This window comes from Pelodiscus sinensis, chromosome 1 (assembly GCF_049634645.1).
Source record: "Pelodiscus sinensis isolate JC-2024 chromosome 1, ASM4963464v1, whole genome shotgun sequence".
Lineage (NCBI taxonomy): Eukaryota > Metazoa > Chordata > Testudines > Trionychidae > Pelodiscus > Pelodiscus sinensis.
Genome location: NC_134711.1, coordinates 322346914 through 322373078, shown reverse-complemented (window position 1 = coordinate 322373078; position 26165 = coordinate 322346914). Strand labels below are relative to the sequence as shown.

Sequence of the window (26165 nt, the reverse complement as noted above, 5' to 3'; positions counted from 1 at the left end):
TCCCAGTGACACATGCTAGCCTGAAGTTCAAAGGCAGATTCATGGGTTTTAAGGTCAGCAGAGACCATTACGATCCGACCGTCTGACCTGCAAACAAGCACTTCTGAGCAAAAGAAATCAGCTTTCCTGACTTACCCACTGGCTCAGTGAAATCTGGGTCAGTTTTCACATGGAGCAATTCTTCATAACCTTTATATTTTGCTGGAATATACGTGCAGCTGTCTGGTGACTTGGGCTTGTTCTTCCTTTTCCCTTGTCTGTCCTGCAGTTCGTGTCTCCACACAGAGTTGGGTATGTCGTCCGCATCGTCCAGCTTTAGATCCAGGGGAACGGATTTACAACGGGCACTTTTCATTGCAAAGCAAATCACCAACAAACCCCCCAAACCACTTACTCCACCCAAACGCCAGATCTGATACAGACCTCCCAGAGTTGAAGTCTACTTTTGACTACATCAGCTATAACTCCATAGCCCCTCTGGGGTTACATGGGATTTAGTGAGGCAGAAATTGCCTCTACACATCCAAATTTGAGGCATCTAGGTTTCCTAATTGAGTGCATTGTAAAAATAATACTATTTAGTAAGTATAGCATTGAATACCATAACACTCCCTAAGCATTAATTTACTTGCAACACTCCTGAAAAAGCCTTTTATCCCAGCCTCACTAGGATTTTTCAGGAACTTCAGGAGGTAGCCGAGTTAGTCTGTTATAGGGGAAAAAAATGGTCTGGTAGCACTTTATAGACTAACAAAACATGTAGAGGGTATCATGAGCTTTCGTGGGCACAGCCCACTTCTTCAGATGACTGGAGTTATGAGTAGGGGATATGAAAACTTAAAATAAATAGGAGAGGGGAAGGAGAGGGGGGAGAAAAAGAAAAAAAAAAGGAAGGAGGGTGTGAGACAGCACCATTAAGTATCTGGAGAATGGGTACTTAAACCTAAGCAGATCAAAGTAGATAGATAGATGCTAAGACAGGAAGGATACCACTCACAGAGCTGTTAGCACCTTCAGTGGTTATGAGGTAGGTAGTGTCCTAGTCAGCCCATATCGCGATTGAGTCCATTAGCATGTGAATTGAATTTGTGGATGAAGTGAGATTCCAATCCTTAAGACTAGGACGGGCTTAGGTGTTCTTAGCACTGTCCAATCCTAAGGTTACACAGCAGGTAGTAGAGATACAGGGGCTCATCTCAGCCTGTCTGTGTGACTGTTCCAGCCAGGGGCATTCTAGATCCAAAAAATCCTTCACAGAGCAATAGGGAGTTTGCTCATTGTCACGCAGCAAGTCACTAGCACTGCTGGGAACAGAAGTTAGCTGTGCCAGTGCTTGGCACCCTGCTCTCATCACTAGCCCACGTTCCCTATCAGCGAACGGAACTGTAACCACATTTACTAACACAGGCAAATCGAGGGGCAGGGAAAGGATGTCTGGAAAGCTGCCCTCAGAGCTTCTGAAAGGGACTTGGTCCCATGAGTGGTACCAGCCTGACTGCGCTGCTGGCTGAAGTCCAGCCCTAGGCTGGGAGCAAATTAGGAATTGACCTCCTGAGACTGGAAGCCCTGGGTGCGGAGAGTTTTGTACCCGTGTATGCAGCGCCCAGCTCAACTGTGGCCTGCTGGCATCACTGCAATCCAAATAATAAACAGTAACAGCTTCACCAGGCGGCTCAGCTGGCGCACCGCCGTCCAGCTCTGGGTCAATGCCTCGAGGGAGCCTCCACACACACCTTCCCTTCGGACATGCTCTCTGCTGAGACCTCTAATAAGGACGCCAATTAACGGTTTATACTGTCACTTTCCCAGTGGGAACAGAAAAAGCAACAAGCAACTTCCTTCACACATATCAGCAAAGAGCCATCAGATGTAATGGGTTCCGATGACCTGGGCTGGATGTGAACCGGTAACTACAGGCGCACGGTTCTCCAGTCCGTCACCAAGCGCCCCACCATCTAGTCCACCTGCAGCCTCGTTACCTTTATCTTTATAAATACAGTCACGAGCAGGAGGGTAGAAGACAGTGTAAAGCTTATAGACAGACTTTATAATTCAGAGCCTGCAGCGAAGCCTCCCTGGGAGCAGGCTGGCATCCCCCGCCCCTCCCGGAAGCCATTGTGTAGCCATAATGGAAAGCGATAAGCTGAGGCGTATTGGTTAACCGTTTAAACAGTTGCACTCTCACATCCCTAGTGACTGTACTTGTTCCTGCTGGCTTGTAAGTGGAGAATTGTGCCGTGATGCCCTCCAATTCTATGCATGCTGAGCTTTCTTCTCTGGGAACACACAGCATTGTTTGCACCATCTGAGTGATTCCAGACTAGCCTTGGCTCTCGCATGCTACATACCTCGCTCACGAATTCACAAGTGAGGCTGCTTAACACTCGGCAGACACACGGGACATGCTCACGCACCTGAGTCAGGAAGAACAATCCCATGTCATCTCCAGAGCTGTCAGGAGCAAGCTTGGGATTGCAGCTGTCTTCCTCCAGCACCTCCCTCCAGCTCCCTAGCGTTTTGGCATCATCAGAAGGCTCCTGGTGCCGCTGAGCTGAGGAAGGTCTGATCGGCGGAAGAGGGTCTGACGGGCTGAACATGTATGATCCTTCCTCAGACTCCTCGGGTTTACCTCCCTCTGTATCTGACCAGAGTTTCCAAAAGAAGGACTCCAGAGGAGCTTCTAGCATCAGAGGCTGCTTTGGAACCTTTGGGACGTGTGATGTTACCTGGAAGAGAAGTAAAGGGTGAATCTCCCCAGCTCTCTGAGCCCTGACAGATACTGAGGGTGCTATAGGACTTCTCACCCATTTGGGAAGGGGCAGTGGCACTACTAAATAAACTGTGTAGGCAGGGCCTGAATGCAGACAGCTCCGGTCAGCATCAGGGTGTGACTCCTAGACTTGGGCTAGAAGGGATCACTCATGATCAAGTCTGACCTGCACATTGCAGGCCACAGAGCCCATCAGAGCTGTTCCTCACTCTGGCACTCCGAGTGCAGAAGGTGGGGCCCGCAAGAGACCTTAAAAAATACCTTGCCTCTACAGGCCCTGCTTACAAAACCTCCCAGAGTCACAGACTCACTGACTTTGGGGCAGCGGTGGGCAAAAGGGCCGGCCTGCGGAGAGCCTGCCGCGATCCCATCCCCAGGACAATCAGGGCTTGTCCCAGCCACTCCCTCCACCCCCGCAAGGCTTCTGCGCAATCACAGGCGCCCAGCACCGATCGTGGCCCCGCCTCCCAGCCTGAGAGTCCCAGCTGGGAGGCGGGGTTGCAATCGCCGCTCTAGGTGCCCCAGAATGGGGGGGCTTATCATGCCGCGTTCCTTTTTTTTTTCTCAACCAAAAAATATCGTGTGTCTGGTATTTTTTGGGAGACCATCTGGCAACTCTACCTAACTTCAAACTTACAATTTGTTGATGGCCAGTTTACAGCCATTTGTTCTGGGGTCCACACTGGTGCTTAAGTAACTCCTCCTGCTCCCTGGAATTTATCCCTCTGACATATTTATAGAGAGTGACCCTGTCTCCCCTCAGCCTTCATTTGGTTCAGCTACGCAAGCCAAGCCCTTGGAGTCCCCTCTCAAAAGGTGGGTTTTCCAATCCTCCGATCATCCTAGTAGCCGTCCTCTGCCCCTTGCTCCCTTGTTCAGATGGTTATAATACAGCTTGGCCCCATCCACAAAGACCAGTGCAGACTCTGTGCTCCAGCCTTGAGGAGATCTGAGACTCACATCAGCTGTGAGCTCAGGCATTCACCGAAACAAAAACGGGGGGAGCTCAGCACCCACCAGACACTGTGATTCCGCACAAGGCCAGCCCCTGACCAGCTGTTTGGCAGGTGGGAGGCACTCTGGGGAGGAGGCAGATGGGAGGGAGCGGTGGGCAGGCCTTGGGGTAGGGGACGGAGCAGGGGTAGGATCTCAGGGGAGAGTAGCACCCAAGAGGAAAAATACAAGGCAGTGCCCGTGCCCACAGCTGATGTGAGTCTCAGATTCCTCAAAGCTGGAGCACTCTTAGCAGGCGTGTCCTTTGAATGGCTAGCAGGACTAGCATGAGCGGCTTGCTCCCTGCACATTGTACAGCGATTAGACGTCCCGGGGCAGCCAGGTGCTAGTGAGCAAGGAGCGGTCAGCATCCCGCTCTTCAAAGGGAGCTTGACCTCTGACTTCATCAGGAGCAAGACTGTGTTTACAGGCTGACCCATTCCTACCTGCCGATTTGCCTTGACTGGAATGAGGAGGTGCGGTTTCTCCAGCTTTGAAATCTTTCTTCTAATTAGCTTAATCCCTAGTCTGTGCTGAAGGAAACTGGTTAGCAAAGGTGGATCACCTGCCAAACAAGGATATTGTGTTCAAACCAGCTGCATCTGTCCAGGCATTCTGCCAGCAGAAAGCAGCCTCTCCTATAGAGCACAAGTTGTGCTCAGCAACACAGCAAGGCCCTCTGGGTTAGCAGGGGCTGGACCAGCAATGGGCACCCAAAACTAGTGAGTGGGCTGCATGAGTGGCCCTCCTTGCTCTCCGTAGGCTGCATAGAATCATAGAATCATGGGCTGGAAGAGACCTCAGGAGATCAAGTTCAGCCCCCTGCCCAAAGCAGGACCAATCCCAACTCAATCAACCTGGCCAGGGCTTCATCAAGCCAGGACTTAAACACCTCTAGGGATGGAGATTCCACCACCTCCCTAGGTCACCCATTTCAGTGCTTCACCACCCTCCCAGTGAAATAGTTTTTCCTAATATCCAATCTAGACCTCCCCCCTGTAACTTGAGACCATCGCTCCTTGTTCTGTCTTCTGTCACTACTGAGAACAGCCTCTCAGTAGGAAGTTGAAGGCTGCTATCAAATCCCCCCTCACTCCTCTCTTCTGCAGACTAAACAAATCCAAATCCCTCAGCCTCTCCTCATAGGTTATGTGCTCCAGCCCCCTAATCATTTTGGTCCCTCTACTGGACCCTCTCCACATCCTTTCTATATTGGGGGGCCCAGAACTGGACACAATCAGGGGCGGCCCGTGGCTATAGGTGGACTCGGCCGCCGCCTACAGCACCGCCGCCTGGGGCACCTGATGATGACGTTACGGAGGCGCCGGGGGCGCCCGCCGATGATGTCAGTCCATTTACGGCCTTGTAGGCAGGGGTGCCAATCGCGCGTTCCGCCTGGGGTGCTAGCTGCCGCCAGCCTCAGGCTGCTCCTGGACACAATACTCCAGATGTGGCCTTACCAGGGCCAAATAAAGGGAACTGCCAGTGGTGGGCAACCTGCAGCCCATAGGGTTCCAAACTGCGGCCCGTAACACACTGGGGTTCCAGTTGCAGCCTGCCCATCCCCTTTGTGCCCCCTCCCCCATGCCTCTCGCGCACCATGGCACTTCCTACTCCTCCCCCGCCCTCCCAGCACTTTCAGAGCACCATAAAGCCACTGATTTGCGCACCGTCCCCGCTTCTCCCCCTTCCTCCCAGAGCGTGAACAGTTGCAATCAGCTGATTTGTGGCATTCCAGCTCTGGGAGGGAGGGGAAGAAGTGAGGACGGAGGCTGGCTCGATCCTGCCCCTCAAGGGGAATTCTGCTACTGCCTCCAGGGGAGCAAGAGCAGGCCCTGCTTGTTTCCCGTCTTCCCCAGGGCCAGGACCCTGGGGGTCAGGCTGGTACTGTACCGCTTCGGAGGGTGGTGAGGGGGTTGCTGTGGAACGTCAGCTCCAGCAGCGAGGGAAAGAGAGCCACGGCCAGCAGGTCCTCCTCGTTTTTGATCTGCAAGATGAAAGACAACACACAGCATTGCCAGCTAGCGCCGCTCTCTTTGATTCAGATGTTCATGCCATCATGGGCTGAATCCCTGAGGGAACGCTTAGGGGACAGAGAGGACTGTGCTGTCTAGTGGTTAAAGCACTGCACTGGGACTGAGGAGACCCAGGGAGCTAGGTCCAGCACTGCCACTGGTCTCTGGGTGACCTCAGGAAAGTTGTGTCACAGCTCCGCGCCTCAGTTTCCCCACCTGCAAAACAGGGATGATGCTTCTGATCTCCTTTGTAAAGTGGTTGGAGGTCTAGGGTGAAAAGCACCATGGAAAGCCAGGTCTGATCTTGGAGAGGCACAGCTGGTGCACTGCACAGCCAGTATTCTTCCCAAGTGAACATGGCTGGCAGGGCTGGGCAGCAGCCACTCTCATCCCTAGCAAGGAGGTGCAGTCTGGCAGCTCAGACCAGCGTGGAACAGTGCATGCTGGGAAATGTAGTCTCAATGAGCCACACCTCCATAGCAAAGAGGAGGGTGTATCTGCAGTTATCATTCACAGCAAGACAACTTCCAAGAGAACGTCTGGCCCTCCTGGGCAAATTCCCTGCGAGCATCAGCCACACTGCAGTCTGACCTGGAAGATCCAGTGCTGAGGCAGCAGCTGGGACCGACTGGATCATTCTGCCTTCCCTAGCACTGTGGGGGCCTGGCACTGCAGCTGACTGTGCGTGGGGATGAATGGAAGAGGGGGAAGGCACCACCCGGGTACTGCCACAACCTCATCCCACTCCCTGAGCACAAAGATCACCAGCAGTGCCAGATGCTTCAGAGGAGGCAGATCAGGGGCGGGCTACGTGCCCGGCCTTCTGCAGCCACAAGCAGTTGAGGGCTGGCGCTGGGCTCAAAGGTGCAGCAATTACCTATCACTCCCACCTATGCTGCTCTAGCACACCCAGAGGCAGGCATGGTGCCTCCAGCTCCCTCTGCAATGGCCCTAGGCCCTACCTCTGCCTTCCAGTGCCTTCTACAGCCTCCCCCCTAGAGCCTTCCCCCAGGCCAGAAGTGGAGTCACAAAGGGGACAGCAAATGTCTTGGACAGGACAAGCGGACAGAGGATTCTGTTTCTTACAACCCCATGGCACAGAACACAGCTGGCCAAGGCAAGTCTCTGTAGTGCAGATATTCCCAGTTCCACACTGACAGCCTACCAAGGAGTATGCTTCACACCTGGAAGCAAAATGGCTCCTCTGCCCCCGACTGCTCCAGCCTGTAGCCACACGGGCTGACTCACCTTGTTGTTGGCCAGGCTGAGGTAGCGCAGTTCCGGAAGGGGGAGCACAAACTCCTTGCTTGAGGGGTTCCTGAAACTGGCTGGGAGAGTCCTAGAGTCGGCACGACAGGAACGATCATTTCCCTCCATGAAAACATCCTTACAGAAAGAGGGGGGATGGTGAGAGAGAGACATACTGGACTGCAGCAGAGGAAACTCCGGGACATGGGGACACATAAATCCAGTACAATTACCATAACAAATCCACACTCACTGCAGGAGATCAGCAAAGTAGCCAAGGAATGAAACCAGGGAAGAGAGAGAGAGCACATGAAGCCTAATAACTAACATCCCAGATTAGGGTTCAGGGCTCCATGCCTGCCACTGACTCACTGTGAGATATTGGGCAAGTCATTTAATCTCAGCCTCAGTTTCTCCATTTGTAACAGGTCAGGTGTGTTGCCGTTATCATATCTACTGGGTTTACACTGGCTTGGCTGCAGGCAGCACACAGCCAGCTGGGACTTTCCCCTGCCGGTTGCATCTTATGTTCCAGAATTTAAAGGTTCATTTAAAATAAATGAAAATGCTAACCTTGGAATTGTAATGAAACCTTCGGGGGAAGAACCAAACCAATCACAGCTGTGATGTCTGCTTGCATCTATGCACAGAATGAAAACCTGTCGCTACACGAGGCATGAATAGCCCAGTAATTTGTTTCACTCGCTGCGCTCTGGCACCTCCTCATGGCTGGGCTTGGGGATTAGTTCTCATGTGCCCCCTTCTATGGGTCATTCGCTTGCCCCACAGCCCCTCTCGCTCTCCGGACTTGGGGTGCTCTCTTGTTGTGACTCAGCCCTCCAGCTACATCACTGCAGCTTTGCCCGGCTAGGATAGCCAAGTCCCACTGGACAATATGCCCATGTGTCGTCTCAGGGAGTTGTCTATAATTCCCAGTCTGTGCCACTTCCCCAGTGGTGCGCAGGAGAACTGAGCCCGTCCGGTGCTCCACATTCCAGCTCAGGGACCTTAAAACCAGCAGCCTAGGTCTGCACAGTCTCAATCCTCACGGCTCCGACTTTGGGCTTCTTCCTACTCTACCTATTTCTACCCACAACTCCATGGGGCAAACCCCTTCCATCAAGGACAGAATACCAGGGCTTTTGCTCCGCACTGGGTTTCCTCCTACCTTCCTCCCCCTCCCCCCGTCTATGTCCAGAGTCTGACTGCAGACCCTTCCTCATGCCCCCTTCTGCTCTCAACTTCCAGTGTTATACAAGCCCAGCCTGCCCCTGCACCTCAGCGAGTACTTATCAGTCAAGCCAGACTCCCCCCAGTGCAGCCTATAATTCAATGGGCCCTTCAAGGCTGATGCAGGGAGAACACCCCATCACAAACCCTTCCCAATCTCAATGGGGTGTTGACTCTGAAGTTTAATTGTGATGGGTTAAATCTCAAGATTTTATCACTTTTGAGAAGAGCCTGCCTGAAAGGAGAGTGGAACAATCATGTCAGGAAAATCTGCTCTAAACACAGACTGGCACAACTGTTTTGGTGACAATACTTCTTTTTCTGGCTCACTGCGGTGTATTTATAAAGCCCCTTGAGATCTCCGCATGAAAGGCACTGTGTAAGGAGGGCCTGGAGGAGGAGAAATTAACAGTCTTTTCCTCAGAAACTGCATTAAATCAGCTTGAAATGAAAAATGATTAGAGCCAGGATCTAGTGCAGGGGAACCTAGTGAGAACCTGGTTTTGCATGTTGCATTAATGCTAGAGATTTGCATGGAACTTTCCAGAATTTTCAAGTACCTCTAATGTTGCTGTTTAATATCTGAACTCCCCCGTCTCTCCCGACTGGATGGAATCGTAACAACTCTCTCTCCTACAAGTGTGCGTGCACAAATGCGTCTACACTGGAGCAGGGGGGGGAGGAGTGATTCCAAGCTCAAGCAGACATGTTACCATTAAGTGAGCTACCCTGCAGAATACTGAACATGCCACCAGCACAGTGAGTGGCAGGACGGCTCGCCATGCCACGTACATACCTGTCCAGCATGCTAGGCATGTACTCAGAGCAGCTGGCCCCTCCTGCTGCTCACATCACTGCAGGGTGGTTTTTAGCATGCTCGCTTGAGCAGAGCTAGTACAGATATGGCTCCTCAAGAGGGGAATTACACTCATCTTGACGCACAGATATAAACTGAGAGAGCAAATAGGAGGTGCGGGTGCTTAGCATCTCTAAAAATCTGGCCACTTATTTCAGAGCCTGATTTCAGTCATCCAGTTACCCAATTATGTCACCATAATCACAGAGTGAGAAACTGGCGGTGGGCAGACCAAACCCTGGACTCCTCTCAATCCAACACTGAAATCGTTAGAACGCGCTTCCACGCTGGGTAGGCAGCACTGTACAGCAAAATAGCACACAGCTTTACCTTCCATGTACACAGCAGATTTAAGAGCTGACATATTCACAGGTTATGTGAAAATTAGCTGCAGAAGCCTCTAAGCTATGGCAGCTACTGAGGATAAATCAGTCATTTGGCATTTCCAAAAGGGCTTTTAAAGAATAAGGCAGCAAGAGGCTAATGCACTTATAGAGAAGAACTGGAGAAGGAGGAGAACTTTGGAATGCACATCCTAGACCATAAGCCAACAAACAGCTCTTACCAGCAATGGTGGTTCTTGAGAGACAGACGTATAAGCCTCCTCTGTAATGAAACACAAACAAATTATGGGGCTTCTGAGTACAATTGCCCGGGACATAGATGGTCCATGATAGGGTCCTGGTCTGTTATGGGGGGCTGTGATAATACACATAATATAATAACAATGATGGAGCTGTGTGTTGTGTTGGCTCAGGCCCTAGCTAGGGGAGTTAAAAGGGTGGGTCTGAGGCTGGAAGAGACAGACTTCATGATGAACACAGCCTCTGGGTGAGTCTGCCAACAAGCACAGCAATTAGTACTGTTCAGGGCTTAATAGCAGCACATCCATTGAGGTCAAGAGCACAAGAAGAGGGCCTCAACACACTGGGCATGCTGGCTGCACTGTAATCCACAGGTGAAATCCTGGCCCAACTGAAGTCAATGAGAGTTTTGCTATGGATTTCAGTTGGGACCAGGATTTCACTTCACATAAATATTTATGGCCAGAAGGGAACTTTAAAATCACCATGTTTGATGTCCTACCAAAGAGTTCCCTGAGTCAGCTGTTCCCCCACCCCATCCCTAACACACATATTATCCTCCAAGGTACAGCTGTTTTAATCATGCCCTGCAGTCTCTCTGATATTGGAAAGGCTCAGCAGTGCAGTAAGAAGCCTGATCCTTCTTTCAATGAAATCAATGACAATGTTCCCATTGATTTCAACAGGAGAAGGCCAAGGGCTGGGAACGAAAAGCAGAGTTGTTACCTGTCCCATCTGGATCCGGAGTGTTTTGTAAAACCATGTGCTCCAGTGGCTCTTCCTCCATCACCAGCTTCCTTTGCAACCCCGCCGCACCTTGCAGCAGCTGCTCATGCTTCTGTCCCAGTCTAGAGGGGTCCATCTTTGCTGATCGGGGGTGGAGGGAGAACCGGGAATTCTCCATTTGATGCAGGTAGGGCACCTCTGAAATCCCATTCTTGTCCAGGTTTAACTGCTTCAGGCTGATCAGAAGAGGAAGTGAAGGTGAAGACTAATGAAAATTATCCTGCCACATACGCACCTTCTGTTTAACCCCTGTTGTTAGCACACAGAGTGGGAAACTGCCCCGAGACTCTATGGGTGCTGTCCTTCCCCATAACTAGGGATGTTAAAATTAGATTTATCAACTAACTGAATAGTCAATGGAATTTCCATCGACTATTCCATTAGTCGATAAGGGCGCTTCTGCTTTGAAATGTAGCAAGAGCCTGCCCGGCTGTTGCTACGTTTCAAAGGCAGAAGTGTGACAGTGGATTTCAAAGACTGAAACACCACATGGAGCCCGGGGCCAGTGGGGAGTCCATGCAGCGTTTCCACTTTGAAATGTACAAGAGCCTCAGTGGGGACTCTTGTACATTTCAAAGGTAGAACACCGCCGCTGCACCCCTGCCCTCTCCCACGGAGCTGGAGGGGGAACCAGCTTTTAAGCCAGCTCCCCCCAGCATCCCCTTCTCTTCCCACCCCCTTTGCTTCCTCTTTCTGATAGACTAGTGTGTTGACTATCCAACAAGCTTTTGCTTATCAGAAAGACAACTCGTCGATTAGTCACTTGCATCCCTACCAATAGCTATGTAACATGACAGTTTCAGAGACAGCAGCTTCTGTCACTGATCTTTGTCTATGCTGAAATATGCTAAGGGAACAGTCACAGGCCTGACTGTGTATGTGCTGAGGAAGTCTATGGGATCCTGCTGTAAGAAGATAACAATGCTTTGTACTGACACAGAAATTTAAAATCGCTGATGAATTTAACCTGTGAGGAAGAGAAACATGATTATCCCCAATGGGAGGTGAGGCCCAAAGAGATTATCTGGCATCACAAAGGAAGTATGTTGAAGAAACAGGAAAAAAATCCAGGGCTCTCGATACCCAGGTTCTTGTCCCAGCTCAGTCCATCCGTCCTCCTCTCCAGAATGTCACAGACAATACTAAATTCTACTCTGGGAACATCTACAATGAGGAAGAACAATAATATATAGAGCCTCTCTTTGAATCCAGACCAAACCACCACCTCCAGGCTACTTACAGTTCCAAAATGCTTGCCAAAAAACATATTCTAGTGATTAATGTTAGCACTAGGAGTCAGAAGAGAACATAAGAACAGCCGTACTGGGTCAGAGCAAGAGTCCACCTAGCCCAGTGTCCTGTCTGCTAACAGTGGCTTTAGTTTAGTCACACCTCCACCACTAACTGCCTGAGTGATCTTGCAAGAGACACGTCATCTCTTTGTGACTCAGTTTTCCTCCTGTGAAATGGGGATAAAAACACACAGCAACTCACAGAGTGCTGTGGTGTCTGACTCAGTGTTTGCAAAGGGTTTTCAGGTCATTCAGCGTGACAGACATGCAGGGTATTATACAATGTTCTCCTGCTAGCTCCCCTTGGCTTGTTTATGTAATGGTTTGCTGGCAATTCCGAAAAATTGGGGGGGCGGGAGAATTATTTCAGGTTGAACCAAAAGCTTTTTTTTCAAATTTGCCGCAAGTCAAAAAGTTAGGGTGGAAAAGCTCAAACAGAACATTTCATTTCAAACACTTCAATTTTGACCATTATTTTAAGGATTTGATTTTTTTTTTTAAATAAAATTAAAGTTGGAAACAAAAAGTCATTCTGAAGCAAAAAAATAAAAACTTTTCACCTCTGAAACGTCACAGCAAAGCACGGCTGTTTTGGGGGATCTTGTTTTAATTTTGTTGTTTATAATTGAAACAGTTTGGCAAAATGGACACAAACATGTGCCCCCAAATCTGCTTTTTTTCTACCGAAAAAGTTTCAGATGAAAAATTTCACTTAGCTCTCCTCCTCCCTCCAAGCTTTCCCTCATGCTCTGCTGTACACCACATGCATGCCCCCTCCCCATTCAAAAACCTTCTCAAATACTATTGTTCTATGACCCACACCAGTGTGTTCATTATTTTACACCCCCCTCTTAAGGAGAGGTTGGTACCTGATTCTGCACTGGCTGATCTCAACTCAGATGCCTCTAAAATGCAATGCACACCAGCAGTGGACTGTATCAAAGGGACTTTTCCCATTGACTTCCATAACTCAGCTGGCCTGAAATAACCTAATGGACTCATCAGAGACAAGTAAATCCATAGAAGGAAAATGGGGAGAGCAATCTGCACCGATCCATCATTTCTGAGCCTTGGGACATGAGCAACAGCACTTGTCGTAGTTCGAAATGACTTCCCACCCATTCCTTTTAGGGCAGTTGCAGGGGAGGAGGGCCGTCATTGTCACTTTGCTGCTGTTTTCATTTGACCTACAGTCCCCAAGACTGGACAAAGTGGAAAGGAAAATACCCTAAATGAGTTAAAGACTTGTTAAAGTTTCACTGTGTTGCTAAGGGGCAACTAGTAGAGCCGGGCGCTGTGCCCAAAGAAGTCACAATCATCTGCTGCGTGATGGTTTCTTTACCTGCGGAGATTAGCCAGGCTCACAAAGACGCTGGGGTGAGAAAGGTCATTGTCATCCAGCAACAAGACTTCTAAAGATGGAAACCTTGAACTTGTGCCATCCCTGCAAATTTGAAAGGGATCTCATTCACAAATCACTCACGTGGGGACATGCCAAAACCACAGTTTTGGCTGCTATGCAAGAAACAGACAACCACTGATTCACCCAGAGACTGGAGCCTTCCCAAAGCACATGTTATATTTTTAAAATACAGGCCCCATTAAAGTGCCATTTGTAAATAATTTATAAAGGGTTAATAAGAACATAAGAACGGCCATACTGGGTCAGACCAAAGGTCCTTCTAGCCCAGTATCCTGGCTGCCAACAGTGGCCAGCACCAGGTGCCCCAGAGAGGGTGGACCGAAGACAATGATCAAGCGATTTGTCTTCTGCCATCTCTCTCCAGCCTCTGACAAACAGAGGCCAAGGACACCATTTTATCCCCTGGCTAATAGCCTTTTATGGACCTAACCTCCATGAAATTATCTAGCTTCTCTTTAAACTCTGTTATAGTCCTAGCCTTCACAGCCTCCTCTGGCAAGGAGTTCCACAGGTTGACTACACGCTGTGTAAAGAACTTTCTTTTATTAGTTTTAAACCTGCTACCCCTTAATTTCATTTGGTGTCCTCTAGTTCTTCTATTTAGGGAACTAATAAATAACTTTTTTTTATCGGCCCTCTCCACACCACTCATGATTTTATAGACCTCTATCATATCCCCCCTCAGTCTCCTCTTCTCTAAACTGAAAAGTCCCAGTCGTTTTAACCTCTCCTCATATGGGACCCGTTCCAAACCCCTAATCATTTTAGTTGCCCTTTCCTGAACCCTTTCTAAGGCCAAAATATCTTTTTTGAGGTGAGGAGACCACATCTGTACACAGTATTCAAGATGTGGGCGTACCATAGTTTTATACAGGGGGGCTGTGTCTACACTGGGCCACTTATTCCGGAAAATCAGCCGCTTTTCCAGAATAAGCTGCGAGCTGTCTACACTGGCCCTTGAATTTCCGGAAAAGCAACCATGCTCTACTGTACAAAATCAGCCGCTATTCCGGAAAAACTATTCTGCTCCCACTCGGGCATAAGTCCTTATTCCGGAACACTGTTCCAGAAAAGGGCCAGTGTAGACAGCCTAGTAGTCTTTTCCAGAAAAAAGCCCCGATCGCGAAAATGGCCAAATGGTCGTAGCCAAATTAGCCCCCGTCATACTGTATGTATAGTTGGGGTTATTTTTCCCGATGTGCATTTAGTTTCTCCGCAATGGCTTTATCGTCCTTGATTGCTCCTTTTATAGCTCGATCATCTAGGGACCCACAGGTTTTTTAGCAGGCTTCCTGCTTCTAATGTACTTAAAAAACATTTTGTTATTTCTTTCTGAGTTTTTGGCTAGCTGTTCCTCAAAATCTTTTTTTGCTTTTCTTATTGCATTTTTACACTTGATTTGACGGTGTTTATGTTCCTTTCTATTTATTTCACTAGGATTGGACTTCCACTTCTTAAAAGATGCCTTTTTGTCCCTCACTGCTTCTTTTACATGGTGGTTAAGCCACGGTGACACTTTTTTAGGTCATTAATACATTATTAATAGCTGTTTCACTGAGTTATGGGCAAACTTAGATGGTTCTAAGCAGGTCACTGGCACGATTTAGATGTGTTAAGCATATTTCTGGCATGCTTTTGATATATTAAAGATGGTTCTAAGCATGTCATTGGAAAGATTTAAATGTGCTATAGATGGTTGTTACCTATTTACACTCTGCAGTGATTATGACACTCTGCAATGGTTACTTAACCATTTTACAAACCCTCTATTAATGATCTATTAACCCTGTATAAACTATATCGAACAGTTTGGAGTAGCCAGAGCAGTCTTTTCCCTAACTGACAATAATTGGCTCCTGTGAACAATTCCCCCTCATCCCTGAGCGCCCCCTTGTGGCTGGGCACCAGGATGCAGTGATTAAAATCCCATAGTAAAGTGCAGTGTGTTTGCTTTTGCCCAATTTATGAAGAGATCAGATTATGCTGCATCAGTGACCTGTCCTCTTCATTATTTACCAGTCCCTGAATATTTGTGTCATCTGCAAACTTTGTTAGTGATGATTTTACGTTTTCTTCAAAGTCATCCATAAAATTCAAGCCAGAGACATACCGCTGAAAGTCTCCTCTTACGAGGTGTGGAGGGCCTTTGACTTCAGTGGGAGAGTAAGGACTCAGAACTTCTCAAGAGTCCGTTTGAAGGATGGGATCCCTTTATGTTACAGAGGAACAGGCTAAGGCTGGAGTGCAGAGACAAGACACTCAACACAAAGGTTCCCAGCTTGGCCTTCTGCCTCTGCTAGGGGAGGCAGCTGTTAAAAAACAATACTTAGGAGTTGGGGTGAATGGGAGGTTCTTCTCCCACCTTGATCACAGGACAGGTGTTGCCTGAGGCTACTCACATACTTGTAGCTTAACCCATGCTTAAGTGCTTTGCTGAACTGTATCTGAAATGTGTGCAAGGCTTAAGTAAGGGGAAGCTGCATCCTGCCCAACCAGCCAGGGGATGGAGAGCAGACTATCTGGTCTCACAGGCATGTTGCCGACAAAGCTCTATTTCAGAGCTGACTGACTGAGAGAAACCTGCAGCTCACACAGCTGATCCTCAGCTAACTGAGCAAGCTGGATTTTCCATGATAAACCTTGTGTGCTTCTGGATTCTGATGTGCTGTCAACTCCGTATGTCCTGGGGCAGGGGGAGGATCACACTCACTCTGTCATCAACCTGGAGGCTATTTCACCGAGGGTTCTTTTTTACCCAGAAAAAAGACAAACAGGGTTCAGTTTTCAAGGCAAGAAGAGACTGTGGTCAAGACCAGCTCAATTCTTTGTCTGCCAGCGAGTGTTCCCTGTAAGCTGAGCAGTTGGGTGGCCATCCAGTAGAGATTCAAATGCCACTCATCTGTTTAGCAGAGTGCCCATAGCCAGAAGCATGTGTTTATATTGGTGGTGCACATCTGCACTTGCTTCAGTGCATGTAACAAAATTTATTCCGCACATTGACAGACCAAAACATTAGAGGAAACATTGCTGGCAACCATGACTACAGCCATCTAGCAGTCATGTTAACAATGCAATCTGCTACATGATCTTCACCTTACCACAAAAGCATGTCTTTTAAACAGCAATGTGTCATGGTTACATTTCAGAGACTGGACAATGCATAGTGAGAGTCTGTCTTTTTATTCAGATCAAATGAATAATACTGCACCATTCTTTCTCTTTCAGACTTACTGCTCTGAGTCTGCCAGGTCAGAAGGAAGAGATCTAAGTCCATTGGCTGTTAGGTGAAGAACCTTGAGTTGAGACAAAACTCCCAATGTCCGGACGTCCTCAGGAGATAAATTATTGTAAGAAAGATCCAATATCTAGGGGAAATGTAAATAAAATTCCCACTATAGTAAAAAAACAAACTCTCACCTCTGCTAGAATTATTCATGATTTCCTATGTATATAAAATATTTTAAAATAATAATAAATAATTGATATTCAATGCAGGCCTGATTCTGTGAGGTGATAGGGACTCTCAACTTCCAGAGACTTCAGTGAGGGAGGAGGGTTCTCAATTTTTTGCAAGAAGAGCTAAGCAACGAATCCTTGATTAGATGTATCTGATATCTAAGACAATGCTCATATTGCAGACTGGAAAACTGAGGCACTGAGCAGTTCTTTGACTCACCGATTATTACATAGAACACCTCTGGCAGGGTCAGGAATAAAACCTAAATCTCCTTGCTCCCAATCTTGTGCTCTAAGACTATATTATCCTCCTTCCTCTAATCATGAGCGTACTTGGTTTAAAAGAACGACTGTAAAAAAATAGGCATGTGGCTTTAAACACTGACTAACAGTATCAAAAATGACATTTTCCCCACAACATTATCAGAAAAATCTCTTCAACATCCCTTATTAACAGTGTCTGAATAAAAGATGCTCAAAATTAGCTCTTCTGGGTATTCAAAAAAATTCTGAAGGCATCACCATCTCATTCACTAATTTCCAATATGGGTATCATATGTGAAATACTGACTAACACCTAGCCTAAAGTTACATTCGCTCTTGTCACCAATGGAGTATGTGAATCACATCTGTGCCCAAATGATAAAATTTTCATTTAATTCTTCATATTTTTGGTCCATATCTTCACCATTTTGCTCAGGTTTCAGTCACAATATCCACAATGAAGTCTAAATATCCTATTAAATAATGTTAATAACAAATACTCAGTAATAATGTTACACCTTGCTATGACAACTCTAAATGTGGGTGGGTAGGAAATGAGCTTGATTCTACCTTCTCTCTGATCTTACTTCCAAGTGTAGAAAGTCTCCAGCGCTGATTTTAATATTTCTTAATCCATTCAAGGAAAGTTCTAGTTCCCTTAGCCCAGAAAAGTTACGAAATGCTTCTACATGGATAAAAAAAAGAAAAAATGTTACACGAGAAATTAATTGTGTTGAAAGAACAACTGCCATCTTGCTGTGGTGCGGGAAAGATTGGGACCATGTTTTTCTAGGAGAGTAAAAACAAAACAGATTTTATTGGCAACAATCATTTATATGGGGTTGTTCTGAAATTCCTGCCTTTAAATACAAAGAAAGGAACCTAGCAAAAAGAGGGATCCAGCTCTCACTGAAAGCCAATGGGAAATGACCATCTAATATCCTCAGGCTGCCTTCATTAGTGCTGGTAAAAAGCACTGGCCTCTAAATCCTGAGAGGTGGCAGAACCCACCCAGCAACAAAACGCCTGCTTCCTCAGATGAATGACGGGGCAGCTCTTGGGACTTAGCTGAACATAGGGGACAAAAAAATGAACCAACAGGGATAAGGTGAAGATCATAGGGACAACATGAGAGAACCACAAAGAGACACCAAGCAGAGAACCCTGGCTTGACAACCCTGGAGACCAAAGTTCCCTGTTTATACAAACATCAGATACATCATGAGTAATCATAGAATCACAAAATACTAGAAATGGAAGGGACCTTGAGAGGTCATCAAGTCCCATCCCCTGCCCTCACAGCAGGACCAAGCACCATCTAAAGTCTAAACCATCCTTGACAGATATTTGTCTAACTTCCTCTTAAATATCTCCAATGATGGAGATTCCACAACCTCCCTAAGCAATTTACTCCAATGCTTAATTATCTTGACAGTTAGGAAGTTTTTCCTAATGTCCAACCCTAATTCTCCCTTGCTGCAATTTAAGCATTGAATAATAGCAGTGAAAGCCACACCGGATCTCAATCCTGACTTAGAGAGACCATCACTATGAGTCACTGGTCTCAATACTAATTCTATTGACATGTAACCATGTCTATTAGGAACTGGACTGAGGCCATCATAGTCACTTCACAGAAGGGCCAATGTACAGCGATCAGGCAGGAACAACTTTTAGTCATTACTCACGTGGGCAGCAGTTAAAGTGAAAAACTCTGATTCCCTATCCCTTGAGCTATCTAGTGCACCTTTCTGGAAAATGTTTCATGTTAATTTTCAGCATCACTTCCCAATATTCAGCAAAACAAAACAAACAAAACACTGACATGAAAGTGAGCTGCAAGCCTTTTTAAACTATCGAAAGAGGGTGTTTGGGCACCTAAAACAATCTATCCCACTAAGGATTAGGAGAGTCACAGGAGCGGAGGGTTCACATCGTCTTTTCTGGCTAAGTAAAGAATTGAGACTGCAATTTTATTTTATGGTGAGTCCTGGGAATTTGGGATGGCCTCCACATAGGTCACAGCTAGGACTCCAATCCTTCAATTAATAACACATGGAGTGTTACAGGTGGTCCTCCAGAGTGCTTTCAATGACTGGGCTGAGACCTACAGAGTTCAGGAACACAGGTTCACTTTCAATTAGGGTGGACAAACCTCCAGGATTGGCCTGGAGTCGCCAGGAATGAAAGACTGATTTTTAACTAAAGATTATGTTGTGTGATTAAATCTCCAGGAATACAGCCAACCACAATTGGCAACCCTATTTCTAACAAAATAATGACAGCCGTTGCTTCTCTTGTAATCCCCTCTCCTCCTGGGCCTGCCAGGAGCAATCCTGCATATCCCTAAATACGCCTGCAAATGCAGTGCCTACTGCCTTGGCAACATTGACCATGAATGAACCTGTCTCAATTCCAGCCCTGCTGCAGTCTTCATCTGTGCCTTCAGGTTGCTTCTTACATTGATGGCTACAATTCCCATCTGTGTAGCATCTCCAGCCCCCAACACTCCAGAATGTACAGATTACTGCTGATTCTCTCCCATGTATACAAGAAAGCATGGCAACATCATCCCATCCTGGGATCACTCCAGTGACTCCCAATGTATATTTCAGGACTCACCTCACAACTGCCATCTTTGTTTCTGAAACCTTGCACAAACTCCCATCATGCTGGGTGTTTAAATTCTTCTGGTGTGCTCCTTCACAGACTCCACCCATAAGAAGACCATCTTCGATCCCCCAATAATTTTACCTGACCGTCACTGTTTTCAGTTTCCCAAAGTTTTGCCGCATTTAAAGGTATGTCTAAACTGCAGGCATAGTTAGATTGGCATAGCTTGCCAACACCACCGAAAACGTTTTTTTTTTTTTTTCAAATTACAACAGCTATGTCAGCGGAATCACTCTTATGTCAATACAACCCGCAGTGTAGATGCGGTTATGTCAGCATAGCTATGCTGGGCAGGGGTGGGTTTGTCATGGCCCTGATAGACGGAGCTATGCTGATACACTTTTCAAGTGTACACTAAGCCTTACTTTTCCTCTGCCTGGCTAACCATCCATACGTCTATTCTCCCTGGCCTATCCTAGATATCTACCTGTCAGAATGACCCACCAGCTGGATTATATGCCCCAATGTTCTCTTATGCTCATGCTGTTGTGAAGCTAGTAAAGGTAACGGGTACAATGGAATGTAGGAACTGCAAGAGGAGATCAGATCCAAAGTCCTCCCAGTCCAATAGCTGGTCTTGGCCAATGGCCAATGGCAGATGGTTCAAATAAGGTGTAAGAGTCCCACTATAGGCAGTTGTAAGGCAATCTGTCCCCACATTAAGTCTCATCCTGATCAGAGATACATGCTTAAAATCGTGTAGCATGAGGTTCAATATCTCTTCCAAAACATTATAGTTAATTATACCTCTGGAAATTCTTGATATTACTGATGAACACATTTGAAAGAAAATATAAGCCACACTCCATTCAATGCAATCTCTGCATTTAAGCCTGGCTCATTGGTTAACCTTCATGGTTACACGCAGTCCCCCCCATCCCCACACTGCTGCTTCTGTATCAGAGGCAGCAGTGCAGGAAGTAGGTGGGAGCTGGTTCACGCTGGGAGCCGGTTTTTAACCGGATAACTAATTAAGTGGGATTTTACATCCCTACGTGATACTGGCTTCCTTTGTACAATGCTATGACATCTACTAATCCATGTTAGTCTGTATTGGTAAAAACAACTAACAGTTCTGTGGCACCTTAAAGATTAACACATTTATTTTTATTGCCAAGTTTAATACCACATCTAACAAATTGGGCTCCAATCCAGAAAAGCTTAAGCCCAAATAAATTTGTTAGTCTTTAAGTTGTCACAGGACTCCTTGCTGGCTTCCTGTAAGAACTAGGCATTATCAGAATTATAATAAGAACTGCTACAAGGAAACGTACTGAACAGTGGGGAGAAATTCTCCTGTGTAAAGGTGACACGTGTATTCTTTTTTAAAACCTATTTGAAAGATTTTAGCCAAAAGCTAAAGATGCTTAGTTTCCCTGTATCGTGCCTGTATCTATGAGATGCATCTGCATTTCAGCAGTGTGCATCCTTACCTAATGTCAACAGGTTTTCTGTAGCATTGATATACGCGACAGAATCAAACTGCTCAAAGTCATCTTCTTTAGCCTGATAAAAGAAAGAAAAAAAAGCAAGTGTACCTATCTGTTTTGAAATAGCTGTGTCTTTTCTTGTTGCAACCAAGCGGTAGCACTTCCCCGTATTTGTTTCCCACTGTCCTAATGTGCATTCTAAAAATGGGCAGCAAGTCTCTGAGGGTCTGTCTTCACTGTAGAATTAACATGGGTGATTAATTGCTCCACGTCCTTATATGAATGTAAAAAAAAAAAAAAAAAAAAAAAAATCACATTTAAAATATTAACCAGTTAACAGTCTTGCTGGGCTGGAGTACCCCCCACCCATGGCATGGCGTGGTGGGCCCACTCGGCTGCTCAGGCCAGGCCAGGCACCAGTTATCTAGTTACCCCAATAAGCATGCCAGTAAGGCAATGCTCACCCGGTAACCATGTAACAGATTACCCCTTTACATTCCATGGGTATGTCTACACTACCCTCCTAGTTCGAACGAGGAGGGTAATGTAGGCATACCGCACTTGCAAATGAAGCCCGGGATTTGAATTTCCCGGGCTTCATTTGCATAAGCGGGGAGCCGCCATTTTTAAAACCCCGTTGGTTCGAACCTCATGCAGCGCGGCTACACGGGGCACGAACTAGGTAGTTCGAACTAGGCTTCCTAGTTCGAACTACCGTTACTCCTCATTCCCCCAACATGTTGAGAATCACTGAGCTATACTCCAGGTGCGTGGCTGTGTGGCCTGGTTGCAGGGGGACGCAGGGTCTGCATTCACACACACATACGGCCACTCATGGCTAACACAGGGTATGTCTACACTACCCCCCTAGTTCGAACTGGGGGGGGGAGGGGTAATGTAGTCATACGGAGTTGTAAATGAAGCCCGGGATTTGAATTTCCTGGGCTTCATTTGCATGAAGCCGGTCGGCGCCATTTTTAAATGCCGGCTAGTTCGGACTCCGTGCCGCGCGGCTACACTATCCGAACTAGCTGTACGCCTTGTTCCACTAGCCTAATCCGAACTAGCTAGTCTGTGCCGCGTGTAGCCGCATGGCACGGAGTCCAAACTAGCCGGCATTTAAAAATGGCGCCGGCCGGCTTCATGCAAATGAAGCCCGGGAAATTCAAATCCCGGGCTTCATTTGCAACTCCGTATGACTACATTATCCCCCCTAGTTCGAACTAGGGGGGTAGTGTAGACATACTCACATGTGGAGAACCACCAGAAGTCCTAAGAGACCTTCACTGTGGGTATCTCCTACTTACCGAGACCAGATTCTTGTTGCTTATATCCACAGAGCACAGATCTGAAGGGATCTTCACACAATGGAGCTGAATCTAGGAACACAAACCAAAGGGTTAGCTTCAGCCCTGCAGCCTAGCTAGGCAGCTCCAACTGTTCAGCGTAGGCTCAGGACAAGCAGAAACAGGACTGCCTGGGTTTATTATCTGGCTGATGACTCGAGGACAAGGGCCTGCTCTCACAGAGGAGCTGCAGGCACACGCTGCAGCAATGCGAGCTCTACAAAGGGTGCGCTCCTGCTGCAGCATGATCCAGAGAGGAGCCTGTACAAAAGGCTAACCTCCCCTCACAGCACCCATACCCTGGCTGCCCAGGATGCGCCCTTCAGCCTTCACTGGACAGGGGACAGGGCTCACTGTGCTGCCCTCTGACCTGCCCCATGGCACGAACAGTATGGAGGGGATAGAGGGAGCTCTATGGATCAAAGCCAGTCTCTGCCTAGGGTAATGCTTGGGAGGTAGCTGTAGGACTGTCCTAAGGGCTCCCTACCATCACCAACCCAGCCTCTCATGACAGCAGAATAACCAGGTTAAAAAAAGATGTAGCCAATGCCACCTAGTGATCCTTGGCTTAGAGGCTGGGCTTTTGAAGCCACTATCAACCAGCACCAAATATTGTTCAAGGGATCTTAAAACTACCTTTGAGAGCACACTGGGAGCTGCACAAAGCAGACTTTGGGTCCATGACAGTAGATTTTGTTAACATAAACATCGGGGGTGTCGGTAGCTCTAATGGGACTCAAATGATCCAAGGCAGGCGTTCTCTGATTTCTGTTTATATAGGTAACTTTCTCCAGGAGAGTCCAGGCTTCAGGTTAATTTGCTCCCCACAGATAAAGTTTATTGTTTCTTATTTTCTGTCAAGATCACCCCTCTGTACTCCAATGGGAATCCCAGTAACACCTGATAGGAAACATTTCAGAGCCATAGTCTGATGCACCAGAAAAGATGGTAGATCCAAATAGAATATGGAAACTCGTGGACGATATGGCCAGAACCAGAAAAGAATCCAGAGCAGTTTAACATTTTGGGAGCCAGGAAGCTACTCTGACAGAGAAGCTCCATTGGGCATTCCCTGGAATACTGCAAGAGTCCGACACCAAATTCATCCAGTGCTACAGGATGCATCAGTGACCTCCCAATCACTGAGAAGAAAATTCAAAAGAGCTCCCAAGACAAAAACAAACTGTTCTATATCGGCTGCAACCTTGAAAGAACTCACTATCTGTGGGAAGCTGAACCACAATCAAAAAGATGGCTGGAAATCAAGATAAAGTACAGGAAAGCCTGGATATGTTATTGCCATTCACGAGAATGGGATGAGACTTGCACTGTAGAGTGACTTATCAGGCATACTGTGGCATCCGTCCCTGGTGCCTCAATGTCAAATGTACCAGAGCAAATCGGGTATCATTCTTCTGTTGATCTTTACGCAGCTAAGCTACAGAAGACCAAGCCAAAGAAAACGTCTGGTGAGTATATGAGCTGTTCAAGGGATAAGCTCTCAACCCGAACTGAACGGATATTAATGAATGATCTAAAATATTTACTGTAATGGTTTCCTGTCTGCATTTATCAAAGGTAGTGCAAAAAGACCTGCTCCTACTTGCAGCCTGGTTTAGGCAGAGTGAAAATCACAATCTAAAATACAGTTAAAATAAAAGGAAGAACAGTCCCCTTGGGGTTCACACAGGCTCAGAGATCCACCCACATGGAGTAACTTGAAGGATCATGGCCACATAAAGACAAGGGATATAAAGGTGAATGGAACATTATTTTGAGGTATATATCAGATCAGATGCTTAGCTGTAGAGACTTGTGCCAGTGTGGACAGAGCTGCGTCGGTCACCAGGATCAGGGAGGAAATTTTCCCCTGCATATCACACCAGTGGGAATCCTAAACATTTTTGGCTCTCACAGGATTATCCAGCAGGGGCCCACCATTAAGAGGAAGTGGGCTTATCTCACACAGTCTTAATTCCTGCAATGAATGTACACATGGTTATATTTCCAGTCTTTTTAAAAAAATATTTTATATGGAATAACCTATGTTTGGAAACCCATTTAATATGTTGGTCCAGCCAAGGAAGGTAAGAAACTAGATTAAGTTCTGCCATGGCTCTGATTGTTCCCAAAAGTTACAGGTTTAATCAGATCCCTGATATTAAGGGCTTGTCTGTACACAGAGTTATTCCAGAATAGCTGTTCTGCTTTCAGTTCACATACTACTTTATTCTAGAATAATTTGCATGTGTAGAAAAGCCCCAACGCACATATGTGTATATACAATATGTAATGCAGTCCTTTGGGGTACTGAGGGAATAAGCCATTGATACATAGTTTGAGGTCATTTAAATCTGACATTTGGGCTATGTCTAGACTGCAGGCTTCTTTCGAAAGAGGCTCTTTCGAAAGCATCTTTCGAAAGAGCCTCTTTCAAAAGATCGCGTCTAGACTGCAGGCGGATCTTTCGAAAGAGAAATCCGCTTTTTCGAAAGAGAGCACCCAGCGAGTCTGGATGCTCTCTTTCGAAGACGGCCTCTTTACATTGAAGAACACCTTCCTTCGAAAGAGGAACTTTCGAAGGAAGGCGTTCTTCCTCGTGAAACGAGGTTTACCGCCATCGAAAGAAAAGCTGCGTTCTTTCGAAATAATTTCGAAAGAACGCGGCTTGAGTCTGGACGCAGGGGACGTTTTTTCGGGAAAAGGCTACTTTTCCCGAAAAAACCCCTGAGTCTGGACACGGCCTTGGTAACACTATACTGCTGTTCGGTAATATGCTAGGAAAAGGAAGCAAGCGGGGGTAAGGAACCCCACCCCAGCCAAAGAACCCGTAGCATTAGCAGCACCAGGCGGTGAATGGGGAGACCCTACCCCAGCAAGGGAATCCTTGGTGTCAACCAGGCCAGGCGGCTAATGAGGAGCTCTGCCCCAGCTGGGGGACTCACTGCAGCAGCGGGGCCAGGCAGCAGCTAGGCAGTCCTGGACCAGAGAACCCTGGGAAACCCCCAGCAGAAGCAGGACAGGCCCTGGCAGTGGGGCCAGTGGTGGCCCTGGCTGGGGAACTCCAACATTATTTGGGCCAGGAAACCTGGGAAATCCCCAGTGGCAGTGGGGTTAGGGTGGCCAGGTGGCCAGAGAATTCCCTGGCATCACTAGGGCCAGGCGGGGCCGGGGAACTCCAGCCAGATATCCCATTCCTGGCGGCACCAGGGCCAGGTGGCAACAGGGAAGTCTTGGCCAGGAAGCCTGGCAACTGGGCAGATGGCTTCTGAGCGGGGTTGTCAGCAGCTGGGTGGCCCCAGGGAACCCTGCCGGCAGCAGGGTGGGAGCCCTAGCCTTGGGAGCCTGGGAGCGGGGCAGCCAGTAGGGAAGCATTGATCTTACCTGGCCTGGCAAACTCCATGGATTGGGACTGCTAAGGTCCCGAGGGTGCCGAACCAGGGAGATCCAACCTGTTTTCAGTTATGCACAGGAACATTCCTTTGCTAGCAAACATTACAGAGTTTATTCCTTGTTAGTTCTGTGTTGTGTTAATGCGTTTATAAAATTCTTAGTGAAGGCTGGTCAATCATTTGTGTGTGGAAAACTGGGGTGTAAACTGATAATGCAGTAGCCTGCCCGATACTAACTGGCCATGTGGACCCTGCTACTGAGAGCTAAAAGTTCCATAGTGTGCTTTGATCCCTCAGTTGCTAAGGAGTTAATGCACTGTAGATACACCTCAATTTACCACATTCTATCTGTATAGAGAAGCCCTGAGTGATTTTTTAGTGACAACTGAATTTAAAAATAGAAAAAA

The 26165-nt window shown here is 47.3% G+C and overlaps 1 protein-coding gene across 4 annotated transcripts in view; it reads right to left on the bottom strand.

Moving 5' to 3' along the window:
- Positions 1 to 26165, bottom strand: part of XRRA1 (X-ray radiation resistance associated 1) — a 44597-nt gene that overhangs the window by 6302 nt on the left and 12130 nt on the right. For 3 of the 4 annotated variants that reach the window (XM_075919591.1, XM_075919594.1, XM_075919592.1), the window contains exons 4-15: positions 22328 to 22399; positions 21024 to 21096; positions 17505 to 17602; positions 16429 to 16562; positions 13117 to 13218; positions 10423 to 10658; positions 9678 to 9718; positions 7027 to 7164; positions 5657 to 5750; positions 4210 to 4328; positions 2415 to 2726; positions 136 to 313 (exon numbers count right to left, since the gene is read on the bottom strand). In XM_075919591.1, coding sequence (XP_075775706.1) covers positions 136 to 313; positions 2415 to 2726; positions 4210 to 4328; positions 5657 to 5750; positions 7027 to 7164; positions 9678 to 9718; positions 10423 to 10658; positions 13117 to 13218; positions 16429 to 16562; positions 17505 to 17602; positions 21024 to 21096; positions 22328 to 22399 — 1597 coding nt within the window. The remainder of the gene's footprint in view (positions 1 to 135; positions 314 to 2414; positions 2727 to 4209; positions 4329 to 5656; positions 5751 to 7026; positions 7165 to 9677; positions 9719 to 10422; positions 10659 to 13116; positions 13219 to 16428; positions 16563 to 17504; positions 17603 to 21023; positions 21097 to 22327; positions 22400 to 26165) is intronic. The other variant, XM_075919593.1, reaches the window with a different exon arrangement.